We start from the raw sequence: 16,818 nt of genomic DNA, 5'->3' as shown, positions 1-16,818 counted from the left end.
GGTGCTGATAAAGATATTACAGCACAGATGGAAAATTCTTCTATTGTATCACTGAAGAGACCTATGCCACAGTCATCAGGAAAAAAATTAGCTATTGTGTACTCTGAAAATTATATCCAATTTTATAGCATCTGCTGAGGAATTCATACTCTAAAGGATTTATCTGAGGCAGTTTTATTAGTCACTTTGCAAGAAATTTTTTAAGCAGGTAATACATGTTTGCACAGATGAGACAATAAAAAGTTAGGATATATATAAGAAAGAAGTGTGACATTTTTTGGGGAAAGAATAGAGTATGGAGGAGCATGACTTCAAAAAAGTGAAGTGCTGATAATAGGAGAAAGTGGACTGGAGGAAAATGAGACAATTGTAATGATAGGAGTGAACAAAGAAGAGAGAGGAGATCAGAGATGTGTGCAGCACCAAAAATGATGTGAACAAGGTCCCATTTAATACTGTCAAACGTAAGATTTCAGTGAAAGGATCAAAGCAGTAGGTCATTTACTGAAATGAAAAGAAGAAGGAATTATAGAAGGAATAATGTTTTTATCATCCTGTTTAGAGAAGGAGGGAGAATTAACATCCTCTCTGGTATTGTTCATTCTTTTTCCTTTGACTTTTAAACATACAAACTGCATCCATCTTCTGTTCTGGTTGCTTCCTCGTCCCCACCAAACCTATTTCTGAGACTGAACTTGGCATGCTTCACCATATGGAGAGTGCCAGAACTTGGTGGTGAGCATCTTCAGCAGGTGCCCAGCAGAACTCTTCAAAATCATATTTTAAGATCCCTTTTAGGAAGAAACCTTGCACTTTGCATTTTTACTAAAATGATTTCAAGCTGAAAGGCTTTCTCAGCTTGATGGAATCCACGTGTAGTTGAAAAATGGGCTTAGTGATACCTATCTGTAATGGATCCAAATAACAATTGTTGTGTATGTTAAACAATTTCCCTGGATTCACACACACACAAAAATACTTTGCTAGCATTCAATATGTGTATTCACGTTCAGTATTTTATGACTTATGAAAGACGTGATATTCAAAAGTTCAAAATTAAAAAAAGGATGTGTGGTTTTCTATCACAGTCTTAGAAAAAAGTGAATTTAAGGATGAACCACTGCTGTTCCGTTTTTATGCGGATGAAGAAATGGAAGGATCAAATATGAAGCACAGACTCATGAAACATGATCTGAAAGTAGTGGAAAATGTCATAGCCAAGTCATTACTGGTGAGTGAAACCCAGTGATTGTATGCTTTGATGAGTAAAAAAATTGGTTGTAGTGACAATAAATTAGGACTGTTTATTTAATGAGGATATACTTCAGCTTTTCTTAATGGCTTTCTGAACAATATTTTAAACAATTTTATTTTTCAGATTAAATCTAATGAAGGCACTTATGGTTTTGGTTTAGAAGATAAAAATAAGGTGCCAATTATTAAAGTGGTGGAGAAAGGATCAAATGCTGAGGTATCGAGTATTATAAATTATCTTCCCTGTTTTACTTACTTGATCACAGATGTATGTTTTGTGCATCAGATAAGAAAGTCTATAGTGGTAGAAGGTAACTGACAACTTTCCAAGAAGGCTGTGCTTATGAATCTTATTCCCTTTTTTGCCTTTGTTTTGTTTTGTTTTATTTTGTTTTGTTTGTTGTTTAACATGTTGCTCTGACCATTATGAACACTTATTTTCTGCTCAGCTAAATTGTCATAGTGAGTGATATAAAATTTATAATTTTATTTTTATGCATTTTATAATATTCCTGTGATGACATTAATCCTGAGTGTAGCAAACATTTTTGGTAGAATATGAAATGAGTATAGAGCTAGTCTGTGAGTTGCAGGTGATGTGTTTCATAGTAAAAGATGTATCAAGCTTTATATAAAGTCTAGAATTTGAGAATCTAAATGAATAAATTGCAGTCTTCCTGTTTGCTGGTATTGCTTTAGATGCTCTTGGGGTAGATTCATATTCTACTGAACTGCACAGGAGTCTATATATGTAAAGATAAAGAAGGAGTCTCTTTCGTGAGAGAAAAAATTTGCACCTAGATTTCAAGGCTTTCTAAATCTCATGGTAGAATAGAAATTTAAATCATAAAAAGACACAGCAAATCAATAATATAATTCAGCCACAGAGCTATATGTTGATTTCTAGCAGCCAGATTCTGCCATGATCTCAGATGGTGCTAAGGCTTAATGCATACCCTGAGCCACTCCTGTCGTGCAACTGGTTGTAGTTCCTTTCTTGTTACATCAAAGTTTAAAAACTGTTTTGTTTTGGAACTTAACAAATATTCACTTACTAAAATTTTAATTAGGTCTTTCTTTATGAAAAGAAGCTTTAGTTCCTTTGGAAAATGATGGATGAACAAATTAAGTATTGTCATAAAATAAATGGCTCAATCAAAGCTGTTTTGTTAATTAGTAAAAGTATTAACTGGTATTGTAATACTGTCATAAAATCTTGATTAAGTCTAGGTCTTGTATTTATGTCTGTTCAAAATGAGTGTTTACTGTACCCTTCACATCAGTTTAACTGGTTTTAGAAGCATTTTGTGTATAAGTCCTTTGTGTGTGGTACATGAAGGAGTCATAAAGAATGTAAAGTGAATGTGCATGTCATTATTGCTACTGGGGTTGCATGCCAGCAGAAGAAAACATAATGTTAGTGGTTATAAACTGTTATTGTTTCCTAGATGGCAGGCTTGGAAGTTGGGAAGAAAATCTTTGCCATTAATGGTGACCTGGTTTTTCTGCGACCCTTCAGTGAAGTGGATTGCTTCCTGAAAGCCTGTTTAAACAGCAGAAAGCCCCTGCGGGTTCTTGTGAGCACTAAACCACGGGAGTAAGTTGTCATTCCTTTGGGGAAATTTTACAAACAAAATTGAAGTGAATTTTAAAGGACCAGTGGAACTTCAGAGAGAACTATTTGTAAAGTTATTTGAAATGCTACATCTGAACTAACTTTGTAAAGTCAAGCGATTTGATCTGCTTAGATTTTGTTGTATTATATTTGTGAGTCAGCAAAAGTGAAACATGAGTACTTTAGATCTTCAGCTCTGCCACTTTGAATACATGCAGGAATTGCAAGTATAAATGAAGTGTCCTTGACGGTACAGACAGTTTGATCACTTATCTCTTACGCTGTGTATTAGATAAGTTCCTGTGTCTGGTGATTAATTGCTGGTTTAGCATAGTCAGACTGTGGTCTAATGGGTCCCTTCAGCACGTGTGCTGGTTGTGTAAACCGCAGGAACAAGTAAACAGTTCCTCATCTTTACGTAACAGATGCATTTTTGTACACAGGATTGACCATTCCTACCTAAATGCAAGTTTTGTTATGTAAAAGAAATACAAAGTGAGGCCTAATGTGTGCATTCATCAAATATGTATATTTATAAAGTTAATGCAATTATTGCTAGTTTATACATAACAAAGAAGGAGGAGACCTAAGAAATACTGGTCAGGAGTAATTTTGATTGAAATCTGCAGAGTAAAGAGGAGCCATGCTCTTTAGCCAGATAGCATATACAGAGTGCCTCCCTTTGGTTCAGTGGTAGAATGGAGATGTACTTCTCCTGTTAATAAGCAGTGGTGTCTTGAGAACGGCACCCAGAAAGGGGAAAAGAGCAAAGAAGGAAATATGGCATAAAGATGCTCATCTGGACTGATAGTCCAACACCACCACCCCACCCCCTCCCCCAGCCAGACAAAAATCACAACAAAAAATTCACCCAAACCAGTTGACCATAGTGTTGTAGAAAGCATAAAAAGCATATCTTTGCCTTTCTTTAGTGTATACCTTAGTTTAATTTCTGGCAGAACTTGTGGGTGAATTTCAAGTTTGACAGAATGAGGAGCTCACAGGAGTTGAAGAATCTGTTTCTCAGTGCTGCCTGCTGTTTGTCAGTACCTGCTGCTAGCACAACTGTTTTGTCAGAAGAGACAGTTCTCTCCTAAATTCTTAGCCTAAACTGCCAGTGATGGTCTTTCATAGTTCATTAGCATGTTCACAAAGCAGTTTCAGAATGCATATCAATTGTATCAACGTTAATTAATATGTAAGTACATTAAATGATTCCCAAATCTTTGTTCGTGAAGCCTAGCCATGATGACATTAAACGATGCTATACTTAAAAAATATTTCATATGAAAATTTATTAATCTCAATAATATTCTAATATTTTAAAGAAATTGTAGACTTCAGTGAGTTTTGGATCTCCTCTGATGATAATCATCTCCAAATGCTTAACATTATGTATACTAGGAAAAAAAAAGAAATGCAAGAAATGATGCAATTATAGTAGTCAAAACTGCCTGTAAATCAAGTTTGTTACAGTCCAAATCACTTTGAATTTGTTTGCTTTTGCAATGGCAAATGGAGCTTGGGGCAAACATCTCTGAAATAATAATGGAACTGGCTCTGGAAGGAAAAGCTGCAAAGTTAAATCAGTGCACTGTTATACCTGACTTAACTAGCTCTGATAAGGGCTAATGCAGCTGTGTTGCTTTTTCTAGATCCTGAGCTGATATCATGTGGGTAAGCTAGCTTACTTTGAGTGAGCTCAGGGCTTAATTTTAAGGAGTAGATGCGAATTTTGCGTCTCAGAACTGTGTTTTTCAGTAGGTTTAGACCAAGCAGGAGCATAGCACAGTATGCTTGCAAGTCATGAACAGCAGTAGATGAATCTTGCTTTACAAGTCTCAGCCCTGCTGCTCAGAAAAACCACAACAAAACATTTTTTCAAGAAAACTCACTGAATAGACACTTAGAAGTTAACAAATTACAGTATGGATTTAGGCTCTGAAGTCTTCTGCAGCTCATCTGACCAGGCCTGCCATGCTCTGTGGTCCCCAGGCTCTGTCCTCTTGATTGAGAGACTGACTACCTTCCTAGGGCTTTCAGTGTTGCTGTGCTGTGGCAACTTAACCAAATGCCAGACCCTTTGGGAGGAATTTTAAAGCTATGGTGGTGTTTTGGTTGTAATCGGTATATCGAATTTCCCTGTGAAATAGATATTTTTCGCTGTCTCAACTTGCTCTTATTTCTGATACCAGTGGTGTACCGTACCTGGAATATGAATGGTGCAGAATCTGAAACTGTGAATTAATAAAAGTGTGGAGTCTTACACCCTTGTAATCTGCTTGTAGCTGTCCACTTTTATCTTAAGTAACAATATGCTACCTTTTGCTACATTCATATTCAATCTTTCCTTGTATCAGGACAGTGAAGATTCCTGACTCTGCAGATGGACTTGGATTCCAAATCCGGGGCTTTGGCCCATCAGTTGTCCATGCTGTTGGGAGAGGTAAGCTGTAAGAGCTGTCAGTGTTACTAGTAAACATGCGTTTAACATCTAAATGGCTGGTTGAGATAAATCAAAATTAGGTCTACTGATGTAGCTTAGATGTTTTTCACCCAAAGTAGCAATATTAAATAAACCCAAATATGATTATTTTGTGTTTTTATACTCTGTAAACTTTGGATAGATCTTCCACCTTCTTTTTTGGTATGTACTTATACCGGTGTATGAAAGTTAAGTTAGAGCTGTGCATTCTTTACAGATTAAGGAATAGCTGATGAATGTGAAATCACCTTCTCCAATGCTTGATTGTTGGGAACCAGTCACTTCCTGAGCACTACGTTTTTTTAGGTGGCCATTTGTTTGTGCAATGTTCTGAAAACGCACTTTTCAAAAATCTCTTCAAGACTGCTGGTGACCTAGATCTGTCTTAGTAATTGCAGATGTTTCATGTAAATACTGTTTTGTCCATTTTGGGATGTGATTGTCAAATGCTTGGAGTTCCTAACGCAATATGTTTTTGAATACATTTTTGACTTGTGATAAAAGAAGCTGAAGCATTCTCTGTTGCTGTCTCATATTGTTAATGCTCGAGCAAACGAACTGTATTTTCAGCTATTGTGGGAGAGTTGTGTCCTTTTACCCCCTCCTGCCTTTGTAACTGAGGAATTTTAAGTGAACTGATCTGCAAAACAGCCAGATTTGAACAGAGTTTGATGACTTTTTTCTAGGCTGTGATGTCAGAAATTAGATTTTCAAGAGAAAGACTAATAAACTACAGACTGTTGAGCTGGTGTGATAATTATTTCTGCACCTGGATCTCAATTCAACCACCTATCCTTATTCATTAAGCACATACTTTATTCCAATTAGCCTCAACAATATGCAAGTGCTTGCTTGTGTGGTTTGCTAAATCTGAAAGATTTTAAGCATATGCCTAAATACTTTGCTGAATTGGGACCTTGGGGTATTTTGAAGAGAGATTTTTTTTTTAGAGAAAGATATTTAATAAGGCCTATTTAGATATTTATTTTTACGTTGCTTTTTGGGGGGAGGGGAGATTGCAATAGCTGGCAATGGTGTCATTTCCAATTACTTTCTTTTTTATTAGATTTAAAATGCAGCTATCATCTAATAGTGATAGTTCCTAAAACAAGGGAAATTCAGGTATATTCTGGAAGTATTTCCTTGTCAAATATGCCCAACTGACAAGTCATGAAGTTGTGACAAACTTTTCCATTTGTCAACTCTGCAAATTCAGTCTTACCTTTTCTTTCACAGCAACTAGCAGTCTGGCAGTCTCTAGGCAATAGATTTTTATTTTCTTGCCCCTCTATGGCAGCATCAAGAGAGACATTAGGGGGCAAATGTTCAGGTAGCTGGAACTAAGGTCATACTCCATCAGGCTGTCTTTCAGGTGTGGGTTTGAGTCACACTGAAAAGACCTGGAGACAGCTGCTATTTTTGTAGTGCTTATTCAGTGGCTAGAAGATTTTCCCAAGGTGGTTATTCCATTGTGAAAACAAATCACCAAACCATATATTTTATGTTATTTTAAGAGAATGTTTTGTTTTGGTGTTGTGTTGTACCCCTCCACCTCCCCTCTCAATATTTAAATTTGAGGTATTCTACTTAATTATCACCGTGTACTTTGACTTAAAGCTGCAAGGCACTCTGCTATAATTGTGTTGGTAGGAAAGATGAATGTAAGAACAATATCCTTGGAAATGTCTTTGGATTTGGATATTTCACTTAATGTTTAACATGAAAATCTAGTATGCTCTGATACTTCTTTATGAATTGTCAGAAAGGTTCTGTTTTGTATGTAAAATTTAAACACCTGAATTAATCAAGAAGCTCATAAGCTTCGTTCATATAAAAGAATTCAGAATAAAAGTAGTCTAAGTAGTCACTAAGTAGTTAGTGACTTTCAAGCTATAGCCATTTTATCCTTTTGAAGTCCTTTTCTTTAAGACAAATTTTAATATTATTTTCATATTACTTATCAGCATTTGTTGTTTTATAAAACAGCCTTTAGAAAATTGTCTGGTCTCTTCTTATGGAATCGTCTGCTGGCGAACTCCATTTTCTTGGAGTCCAGCTGACTACAGAAGCACCCTGTGGTCGGGGAAGTATGTAAGAATCGGTGAGAACAGGTTTTGATAAAAAAATAAAAGAGGCTTTTTGGACTGTAAACTTTAAAGGAGATGTTTAGGCAAAGAAGTTTGTTAACTATGTATATTTTTATTAATAGGAACGGTGGCAGCTGCGGCAGGTCTCCATCCTGGCCAGTGCATAATCAAAGTGAATGGAATTAATGTCAGCAAAGAGACTCATGCAAGTGTTATTGCTCATGTCACAGCGTGCAGGAAGTACAGGCGGCCAATGCAGGTACGTCTCACCCTTGCATATTTTCTTCTAAGTTTCTTTTATTGGTCAAAGTAAACAGTGTGGTGTTTTATCTCTGTCCACGTATCTGTTGTGTTTGAGTGGGGTGAGGGGAAAGGAGTGGTGAATAAAACTAAAGGGAAGCCAGTTGAAATATAAAAGCTGAAGATTGCTCGATGTATTGTTGATGTTCAAGGTCTGTTTAATTTCTGCACTGAAATAAATCTAATCTTATAGATAATTTTTATATGGTATTTTTAAAGGATTATTTCAAGTATTTCTGCAGGCCTATGCAGAAAGCCTTATGAGATATATTCTCATCTTGATGGAGAGGAATCACACAGCTTGCTGCCTGCTCAGCAGCAGGAGAATGAAATGCAAAATGCTGATCTTCTTCCAGAATTTTGTAACACTTCAGCACACAGAGAGCAGAGTGCACATACACCATCTATAAAGCTCTGAGTTCCCATTGCATTCCAATCTTGGGAATAAACAGACATTCAAGAATTCAGAAATTCCTTTTTTTTTTTGTTAATATAAGTGTGCAAATTTTGCTATCTTTTTCATATTAGTTTAAGAGAAAAGCTCAGGCTTCCAAGACACAAAACCAGCTGGATTCTAGAATGTAATTATTCCAAGTCCCTGCAAATTTTTCATACACTGTGAACTAATATCATTAATTAACTTCACAAACTCTTCCAGTACGTGTTTACTGAGGAGAAAAATCCAATTAAAATCAAGAGTGAAATCCTTTTCCCACACCTACTGCATAGATATAAGAATTATGTAGTTAGAACTACATCATAAAAATACAATCTTTATGAAAGCATTGTCTGGATGTTTGTGTTTAAATGCTAATACTGCATATCAAGATCAAGTTCACCTATTTAAAGAAAGATGCACTCTAGTAAAGAGAGGATATTTCGTGCACCAGTATAAAATTGACTGGAATAAAAGATAAATTCTTTATAGCAGTTGTGTTCTCTCTGTGTAACTGTAGACTTCCTATGTATGTTAGTGACATGCAAAGAGGATTGATTAATGTTGGCTGGCGTGAATGCCTTGACATTAAGAATTACTTTGTTTTTTTTAATCCACTTGTATAATAACTTGGAGTTTTTCCTATGCAGAGTATTTATTTCAATCTTAAAAAGTAGCTGATCACAATTCAGCAGATCACAGATAACGGAAATTCTCCAGACTGAGAAACTTAAATCAGGACATAGTGCTATCAAAAACTATTGGAGAACTGTCTAGACTGAAATAAATGGTAGTATTCCCACTGGTGTCAAGACAGCTAAAATTTCATTTCCTTATCAGAAATTTAGGGTTTTTCTTTAATTGTTTGGAAGATGATTATGGATTTCTCCTATTTTTTAAGTACAGTGCATTAGCCTACCATTTAATTAACACAAAGATTGCAGTCTCTCCTGAGGCTGCCAATTGCATAATTGAAAAGGGATCTTTTTCTGTTTCTTGTATCTTCTGCTTCTCAGAGTGAGGAATCTTCCTGCTTGTCTGAAGCATGAAGTTTCATGTCAGATTCTTGCTGTGTGAATAACTGTGTAACCTCTGTTGGGCAATGTTTGTCTTCTTTCTGTCTTGTCTGGATAAAAAAAATTGAGAGTACATTTTACTTCTTGGAATTAAAATTTATTTGCAGCGATACTAACCATGATGTGTCGGTTTTCTGCTTAGTTTGTTCCTCTGTAATGCTTTTAAAGAACATTGCTCCAAGTCATGATGCATTAGATTGTGTTAACTTTTGAAAGAACGACTTCCAGTTTAAGTAGTGTAGTATTTTCTATTAGAGATTGCATGGCCATCTTGATGCTGCCAAGCAAACCTGTTAGAATCCATAAATAAGCAGCAAGCTTCCAGGGGTACCTGCAAAGAAGTGTGGGCTTCCGAAGTGTTCCTGTTGATCAGCTTCTGCACAGGACCTTCCAACAATCAACAGAGAACTCTGAAATTTAATCTTTCTTATCAGAATATTTCAGTGCCATTGAGTGAAAAGCAAGGCATAGATGAATCTAGGAAACCTAGAGAGAAACAGTACCTTAATCATACAAAAATGTAGTTGTATATGATTAATTGGATAAAGATAGCATCTGAATGTTGTATATTAGCAAAGGATAATTGCATGTGTTTGACACTTTTCGTGAAGATTTTTAACTTTCAGCCTAAAGTTTTGCTATCCTTGCTTAACTTTGAATTCTTCTATGAGTTTCTTTTTAAAGTCTCTGAATTCAGATTTGTCATAATCATGTCATTTATTCTACTGTAGCTGTTGGAGAGGGAGTGATTAATTGACAAGATTTTTTTGAAATCTAAGAGATGAAGAGTAGCCTGGAGATGCCATACTTGATAAACCCTTTCACAAGGGTGAGATGGACTGAGTAATAGGCTGGGGAGAACAAGATATAAGGCATACATGTGGCTTCTTCATAGGTTGTATGGCCCATGTAAGCCACCATTCCTGTGCTCATGTGTCACTCAGTCACATGAGATGGTGGATTTTTGGACCCCGTGATTCTGTTATTTTTGGTGGGTTTGTTAATCTGGGGGAAAAATAAAAAACATGTAGGAAAATAAGTGTAGTAAAGGCAATTACAAGTTATGAAGGCTGTAGTGTATGTTTTTTGTGCCACTGAAACATGGGAAATAGATTAACTGGACATACTCTATCATTGGTTGATATTTCATAGTGTTTTTCTGCAGATTCATGGATGTACAGCAAGGCAAAAAATTGGTTCTCCTAATTTTTTTTCACAATTTCTTGTCTTAAATAATTTTCAGTCTGCTGTTTGATTTGAAATGTCTTAAATTATTTTTATCAGAGGTGCAAAACTGATGGGACGTCATACTGTCACAGATTTCATAGTGTCTTATGACAGTAGACTCTGAAATAAGAAACAACTTGCCAAAATTCTGTGAATGGTGTTATAGAATGCCAAAATTCTCTGTAATTTTCAGTTTTATTTTTTTTAACTTAGACCTCAGAAGGCAGTAAAGCTGATAATAATCAGGGAATTAAAGCAGCTGTTTCCTGCTGAAATAGTTGCTATCAATTGCACTTGCAAAGCTTTTCCTAGCTGTCTTTTTTTGTTGTTATTTTTAGCAAGATTCTATACAGTGGGTTTACAACAGCATTGAAAGTGCACAGGAGGATCTTCAGAAAACAAACACCAAACCCTCTGGAGATGATGGAGGTGATGCCTTTGACTGCAAAGTGGAAGGTATGTGATGCTTGCTGGATTTTGTTGTTGCTCAGAATGTTGGTGTAGTAGCAAGGAAAATGTAGACAGTGGGTTTGTTTTCAGAGAAGAAATTTTGAGCAGACCTTAAGATGTGTTTTGCATAAGGATTTCCTTTCTTACATTTTCTAAACATGTAAATTTATCATGATACTCTCTGAAAATTATTATCTTTCTCATTTAGAGAAAAAGCTTCTGTAAACACTTTGGGGAAAATTGTTCCATTTTCATTTGTTAGATACATAATCCTAGGAATTACCTTATTTATTTTCACCACTAGTAATCGTTTATGGCAATATAGATACGTTAGTCATTACTGTATGAGAAATAACAGAACAGCTATCCTTCAGATTGTTTTCAGGCAATTAACATTTAGATAAAACTGCATTCTTATGCATCTTGGTAATTAAAGAGTCAGTTAGTATGTGAACTATATTATGTTCTCTGCATAAATGCAGATATTGTGGTTTCATTTCTGAATAGTGACACTTTTCATGGTAGTTTTCTTCTAGTTTATTTAGAAATTCTCAGTTTTCCCTCTTTTGAGGCTTTTTTAATTCTCTGGGTTATATGAATTAGTCTCCTTCAATAACTGTTTGTAAAGAAAGACTCCTGCCTGTTTTGCAGTCCAATATTTTAGCATCTATAAACCTACTGGTGTTCCAATTTTGAAATCATTCAGCTGGTAACCAGGTTTTTTTGATTAACTTTTTAAAATAGAATGATCAGAACATACCTGTTTCTAGAATGTTTGTCTGTGTCCATTTTAGTTTATTTAATGACCAGCACTTGTCAACTGATTTGTGTTACTTTGTTTATTGTAGAGGTAATTGACAAATTTAACACTATGGCAATAATTGATGGGAAGAAAGATCATGTCAGTCTGACTGTTGACAATGTTCACCTGGAGTATGGAGTGGTTTATGAGTATGACAGCACAGCTGGAATAAAGTGCCACGTCTTGGAAAAAATGATTGAACCAAAGGGATTTTTTAGCTTGACTGCAAAGGTATGAAGCCATTTTTGTATGTGCTAATTCTTACTATGCTTAATACCAATGGAGCAACATGTGTCTTTTTTTTATTCTTAGGATTATGTGTATTTCATCTAATACCTTATAATTGGTCATCTTAATCTCTCTGATGTTTTGAAGGGAGTTACTTCTTACACCACATTGTGAGATTTGCTAAAGCTGGTCTAGTCAATGATTCAAATGAGTGGCCTGAAAGATGTTAATTCTTGCTGTAGTTGCAATTTCATATAAAATATTTAAGGTGTTATTTCTTAACTGCTTAAGAAATATTTTTCCCTTGTTGTATATGAAGTAGTTAAGTAAAGAGGTACTTCCAGCACACTGATTCTGGCCTTAAATAGTGCAGTGTCATCCCCTTTAGTGTTTAGGCTGGCTATTTAAATACTTCGAAGTTATTACAAACAATAAGGAGAAGTAATGTGGCAATTTTGGGGTAATATTAAGTTTGTATCAGGTGATAGTGATCTAAATGACTACAAAAGGTTCACTGATAGAAAAATCAGGTCTCAACTCAAAAGACAATAACGAGAATTTTAGTGGTACTTATCCCATATAACTACCTGCTAATGGTTTGAAATGCTCTAAACATAAACTTCTCTCTGTGTTCAGTGTGGTCTTATGCTTCTCTCCATATGCATCTTTTTTTGCTGTGTATTTATTGTTGCTTTGCATTTTTAAACAACTGTATTCTGCATCACATGGAGTAGGGGAGTGAATTAATTCTGGACTGCTTTCCTATACTGTGCAAATCTATGTTAACTATTAAGATGAGAAACTATCCAAAGCTGTGCTGCAGAATGCAATTGTTGGAAAGTACAGCTGCAAAAAACCTCCACTTAAATTATTTAAATTTGTCTTATTAATTAAACCTTACATAAAGGAAGCTTAAAAGTGTGACCAAAGTGACTGGAGTGTTTTAATGCAGTAACTCAACATGATAACAGAAGAGTTAAAGACTTTCCTTAATTCACCTGGTGGGGACATGAGAAAAAAAAATTCTCATAGAATCTAATAATTTATAATCTCTGACTTCTTGAAAACTTCAGATTTTGCACTCCAAAATTTCTTCTTATTTTTTTTTCTATTGTGAAGCTTATAAATCATATCTTATGTCTTTGATGGTGAATAGGATAACGATGAGCTGTAGCAGAACTGAATAACAGACAGGGCACATGGTGTGACTCTTGGGGATGGTCCTGTGCAGGGCCAAGAGTTGGACTTGATGATCCTTGTGGATCCCTTCCAACTCGGCATATTCTGTGATTCTGTGATAAATCGGATAAATCCTATGATGGATTAGTACTGTATGTGTGGTTTGGTTGGTTTTCTTTAAGTATTTCTAAAACATTGTGAACCTTTTCTTATTTAGATGCCTTGCCTCAGTCTAGACTTCGTGTCCTGCTATAAAGTTTTTTTGGGTGTGTTTTTGAAACACATCTCCAGAGTTGGACACAACCAGCAATAGGCACCTTCCAAGATCTATAGCACAGTGAATTTCAATGCCTGAAATACAACTCTAACTCAATAAAAAAGGACTATATACTACCCTCATCTCTTCAACATGCCTTTTGTTAAGTTTTCTCTCAGCATTATTTGCTGGTGCTATTTCCATCATAGCAAGACTTCAGTCTTTGCTGGGTATTACAGCTTATTCTGTGCCTTATTTCCTAGTTTTGCATGCAGAATAAATGTGAGGATAACACTCAGTTTTCTTGTATGCTTTTTCAATGTATTAGTATTGCTTATACTGCCAGACTGAAGCTTTGCTACAAGTAAAGAATTAATTAATCAGCTTTACATAATATATGCTGATCAAGAAAATACAGCAGATAATGTATTTCAGAGGAGCCATAGTAGTTCCATTAGGAGGAAATTAGTAGCAAATCCATTATCAGACAATGTCATGAGAAGCCAAATAAAAATACTTATGGGTATAACTTTGCAGGATTTAAAGAAACCTCTTTGCTTCCCAGGTTTAATTCATTGTTGTTATGCACCAATGCGTGTAATGTTAAAAGGCAACTGATTATCAGGCTTTTCAGCTTTAATTGTAAGAGATGATTAGTAAGGGGTTAAGTAAGGGAAATTTTAGTCAACTTGATTTCTTAATGTACTGCTTTTATTATCTTAGATTCTTGAAGCACTGGCAAAAAGTGATGAACATTTTGTGCAGAATTGCAACAGCCTCAATTCCTTAAATGAAGTGATCCCCACCGAGCTTCAAAGTAAATTCAGTGTCATTTGCAGTGAGAAAATTGAGCATATTTACAGAAGAATCTCTAGTTATAAAAAGGTATGACCGACATTTCCTTAGTTTTAAGGGAAAAACTGGGGAATGTGGTACAGTTTGAATAACTCTTCAAAATGTCTATTGCAATGGCAAAAAATGTGGCTGAAAGTTTAGCTATTTTGAGGTGTGAATGCCTTAACTGACTAATTGCTTCAATTGTTTTCAAATCACGCTCTTTACTGTCCCTTGTCTAGACACTGTGTAGTTTTGTATCTTTTCCTGTTTGCTGTGTTCAGTTGTAGATACAATCAATTGCATATTTCCACAGAAGGCCCATCATTCTTGTATGTGTCTTAAACCAATACTCCAGTGAATTTGCAGATGTTAACCAAAAATGAAGCAATAACAGAATTGTTTTTTTCCTTCTAGTGTATCTTAGTTTGAAATACCAAATTGTTACTCTTTTATTCATCTTTTTTGCCCTTCAAATTGGTGTGACGTTTTCTAGCATGACTGTTAATAGTAACATTTCTGTAAATTATTAGATTGACTTGGGCTAATTAAGCATTATAGCATGGAAAAATGAAGACATGCTTGAGATCTAAATTAATGATATGTGAATGAATAAATAACCCAGACTACGACCTCTGCCACTGTATTTCTCTGTAGTTGTTTAACCAAGCAGGGCATAAATGAATAAACCATTTGCCATTTTGTTAGTGCAAACTTATTTTCTCATCCAGGCTCCTCGTTCCTCTCTCACATAACCTAATTTGCTGAGTGTGGTATTATTTTGAAGTAGGCTCAAAATGGCTCCAGAGAACTGTCTGTGCCCTGTCTCAGTTCATTTGGGGATCTGAGTTGTGACATTTACAAACTAGTCTGTTCTGAGAGTTAATACACAAAAAATTGAAAAGAAAAAGGGAAAGGAAAAGCAAGTTGAATATAGAAGCTTCACACATTTCTAAAAGATATATGGAAAAGAGTGGATAGTGTTTTCTTATTTTTCAAGGAAAAAGTAGGGAGAAATGTTAGGAATATCTTTAGCTTCAGTAGGATGAAGGTCAAAATCAGCTTGTCAAAGACTTTTTAGGGTGCTCTCTGGCAAGGAATGGAACAAATCGAGTTGAATTAATGGAAACATCAAAAGGATTCTGATACTGCACTAGCAAACATCCAATCTCTCTGTTGTTTGCCTGAATTACAAACCTTCATGTTTCCAAATTGGTTAAAAATCAAAATACCTTTTTAAAAATGAAATTCATTAGTTTTCACATTAAGAATTAGAGTTGAAATAACATGTAGGTGGTTTATATATTTTCTGTAGCTAAAAAATTTTACTATAATACAAGGTCCCTCTACAGGAGGCCAAGACAGTAAATGAAACTTTGTTGTGTTTGCTGGATGTGAAGGGAACAGCCTCAGGGAAGTTTACGTAGTTCTTACACTGTTTAGAAGCAGATATTGCTGATACAAACTGCACTTTCAAGCTCATCTCCTCAAAAATCAGTCATTTCAGTTATAGCTTTTAATGACAATTAGTAATGCAGTGAACTGCAGGAATAGATACATGGTTTTCTTGGCAAGGTAAAGGTAACCATAGTTACAGGAGAGTTTCGGAGGGCCTGAGCCCAGTTTGGCTCCTGGTTTCATTGTGAAAGTTCGAATTATATAAATAGAAGCCTTTTAGATTTCTGCAGTCCCTACTATTATTATTATCAGAACATTTTGCTCCTAATAGACCTCGAGTCCAGTGCCATGAGTCCCAGATGTTTCTCAACACATATATGAAAAGAATTTTGGTCCTGACTTATGACCTGATTAAATCATAGCCAGGCATTTGGTCTCTCTGGAGCAGGATGTGTGGGAGATCGAGATGTGAAATATGTACAGCTTGCAGAAACATTTTCATCGTTGAATGTCCTTAGTGCCCTTCTTAACAATTTGTACATTCTTCAGACTTTGAACAATTCCATAATTGGGTTTCTTGTAACTTTCCAGATCTTGTTGTGATCTAAAGATTTAAATGTAATTAACCCATCAAAAGTTCATCAGGCTGAAGTAATATGGCACCAAAATAAACAGAAATTTAAGTCCCTGCACAAGAAAGTGTTACTTCACGAAGGGATGTGCCTTTGTTCAACTGAAGTGTTTTGACCGATTGAATTTGTACTGACATTTATTAATGAAGAAACTTTTCAAGTTAACTTTGAAAATATTCTTATGGTCCATAGCTGAGGTAGGTCTGTGTAATATTTTGACTGGAGAGATACTGTGATTAAAATACCAGGGACTTGGAACTGATTATATCTTGCCAGAAAAAAACTCTGTCCTAGCAAAAAACTCCACTGAAAAGGACACGTATTGACAAAGATTCTATTTGTGACTGACAAGGCTCTTTGCCAATGGAAGAGCTTGATCTCATGACTTTTATGATTCTGAAGTAGGTGTATTTTCTGAGTGTCCAAATTTAGTACAGTTCAGTGTTCACCATTTTGGGTTGACATTTTTCATCTTAAAAACCAAAAAACTCTAAGCCTGTCCAGGACTCTGCACAAAATTTCAGATGTTTGAGTGAAGGAGATGTGGCTAAGCACTGTA

General features: G+C 35.5%; 1 protein-coding gene across 3 annotated transcripts in view; it reads left to right on the top strand.

Moving 5' to 3' along the window:
• The window catches only part of PREX2 (phosphatidylinositol-3,4,5-trisphosphate dependent Rac exchange factor 2), a 167,914-nt gene that overhangs the window by 80,754 nt on the left and 70,342 nt on the right, over positions 1–16,818 (top strand). For all 3 annotated transcript variants that reach the window (XM_018079559.2, XM_018079551.2, XM_018079566.2), the window contains exons 17-24: positions 1,089–1,231; positions 1,379–1,471; positions 2,703–2,851; positions 5,230–5,315; positions 7,564–7,700; positions 10,819–10,936; positions 11,779–11,963; positions 14,119–14,280. In XM_018079559.2, coding sequence (XP_017935048.1) covers positions 1,089–1,231; positions 1,379–1,471; positions 2,703–2,851; positions 5,230–5,315; positions 7,564–7,700; positions 10,819–10,936; positions 11,779–11,963; positions 14,119–14,280 — 1,073 coding nt within the window. The remainder of the gene's footprint in view (positions 1–1,088; positions 1,232–1,378; positions 1,472–2,702; positions 2,852–5,229; positions 5,316–7,563; positions 7,701–10,818; positions 10,937–11,778; positions 11,964–14,118; positions 14,281–16,818) is intronic.

This window comes from Manacus vitellinus, unplaced genomic scaffold, assembly GCF_001715985.3.
Source record: "Manacus vitellinus isolate BGI_N305 unplaced genomic scaffold, ASM171598v3 scaffold_1_pilon, whole genome shotgun sequence".
NCBI lineage: Eukaryota > Metazoa > Chordata > Aves > Passeriformes > Pipridae > Manacus > Manacus vitellinus.
Note: the sequence above shows the minus strand (reverse complement) of the source record. Positions and strands in the feature narration are given on the sequence as shown.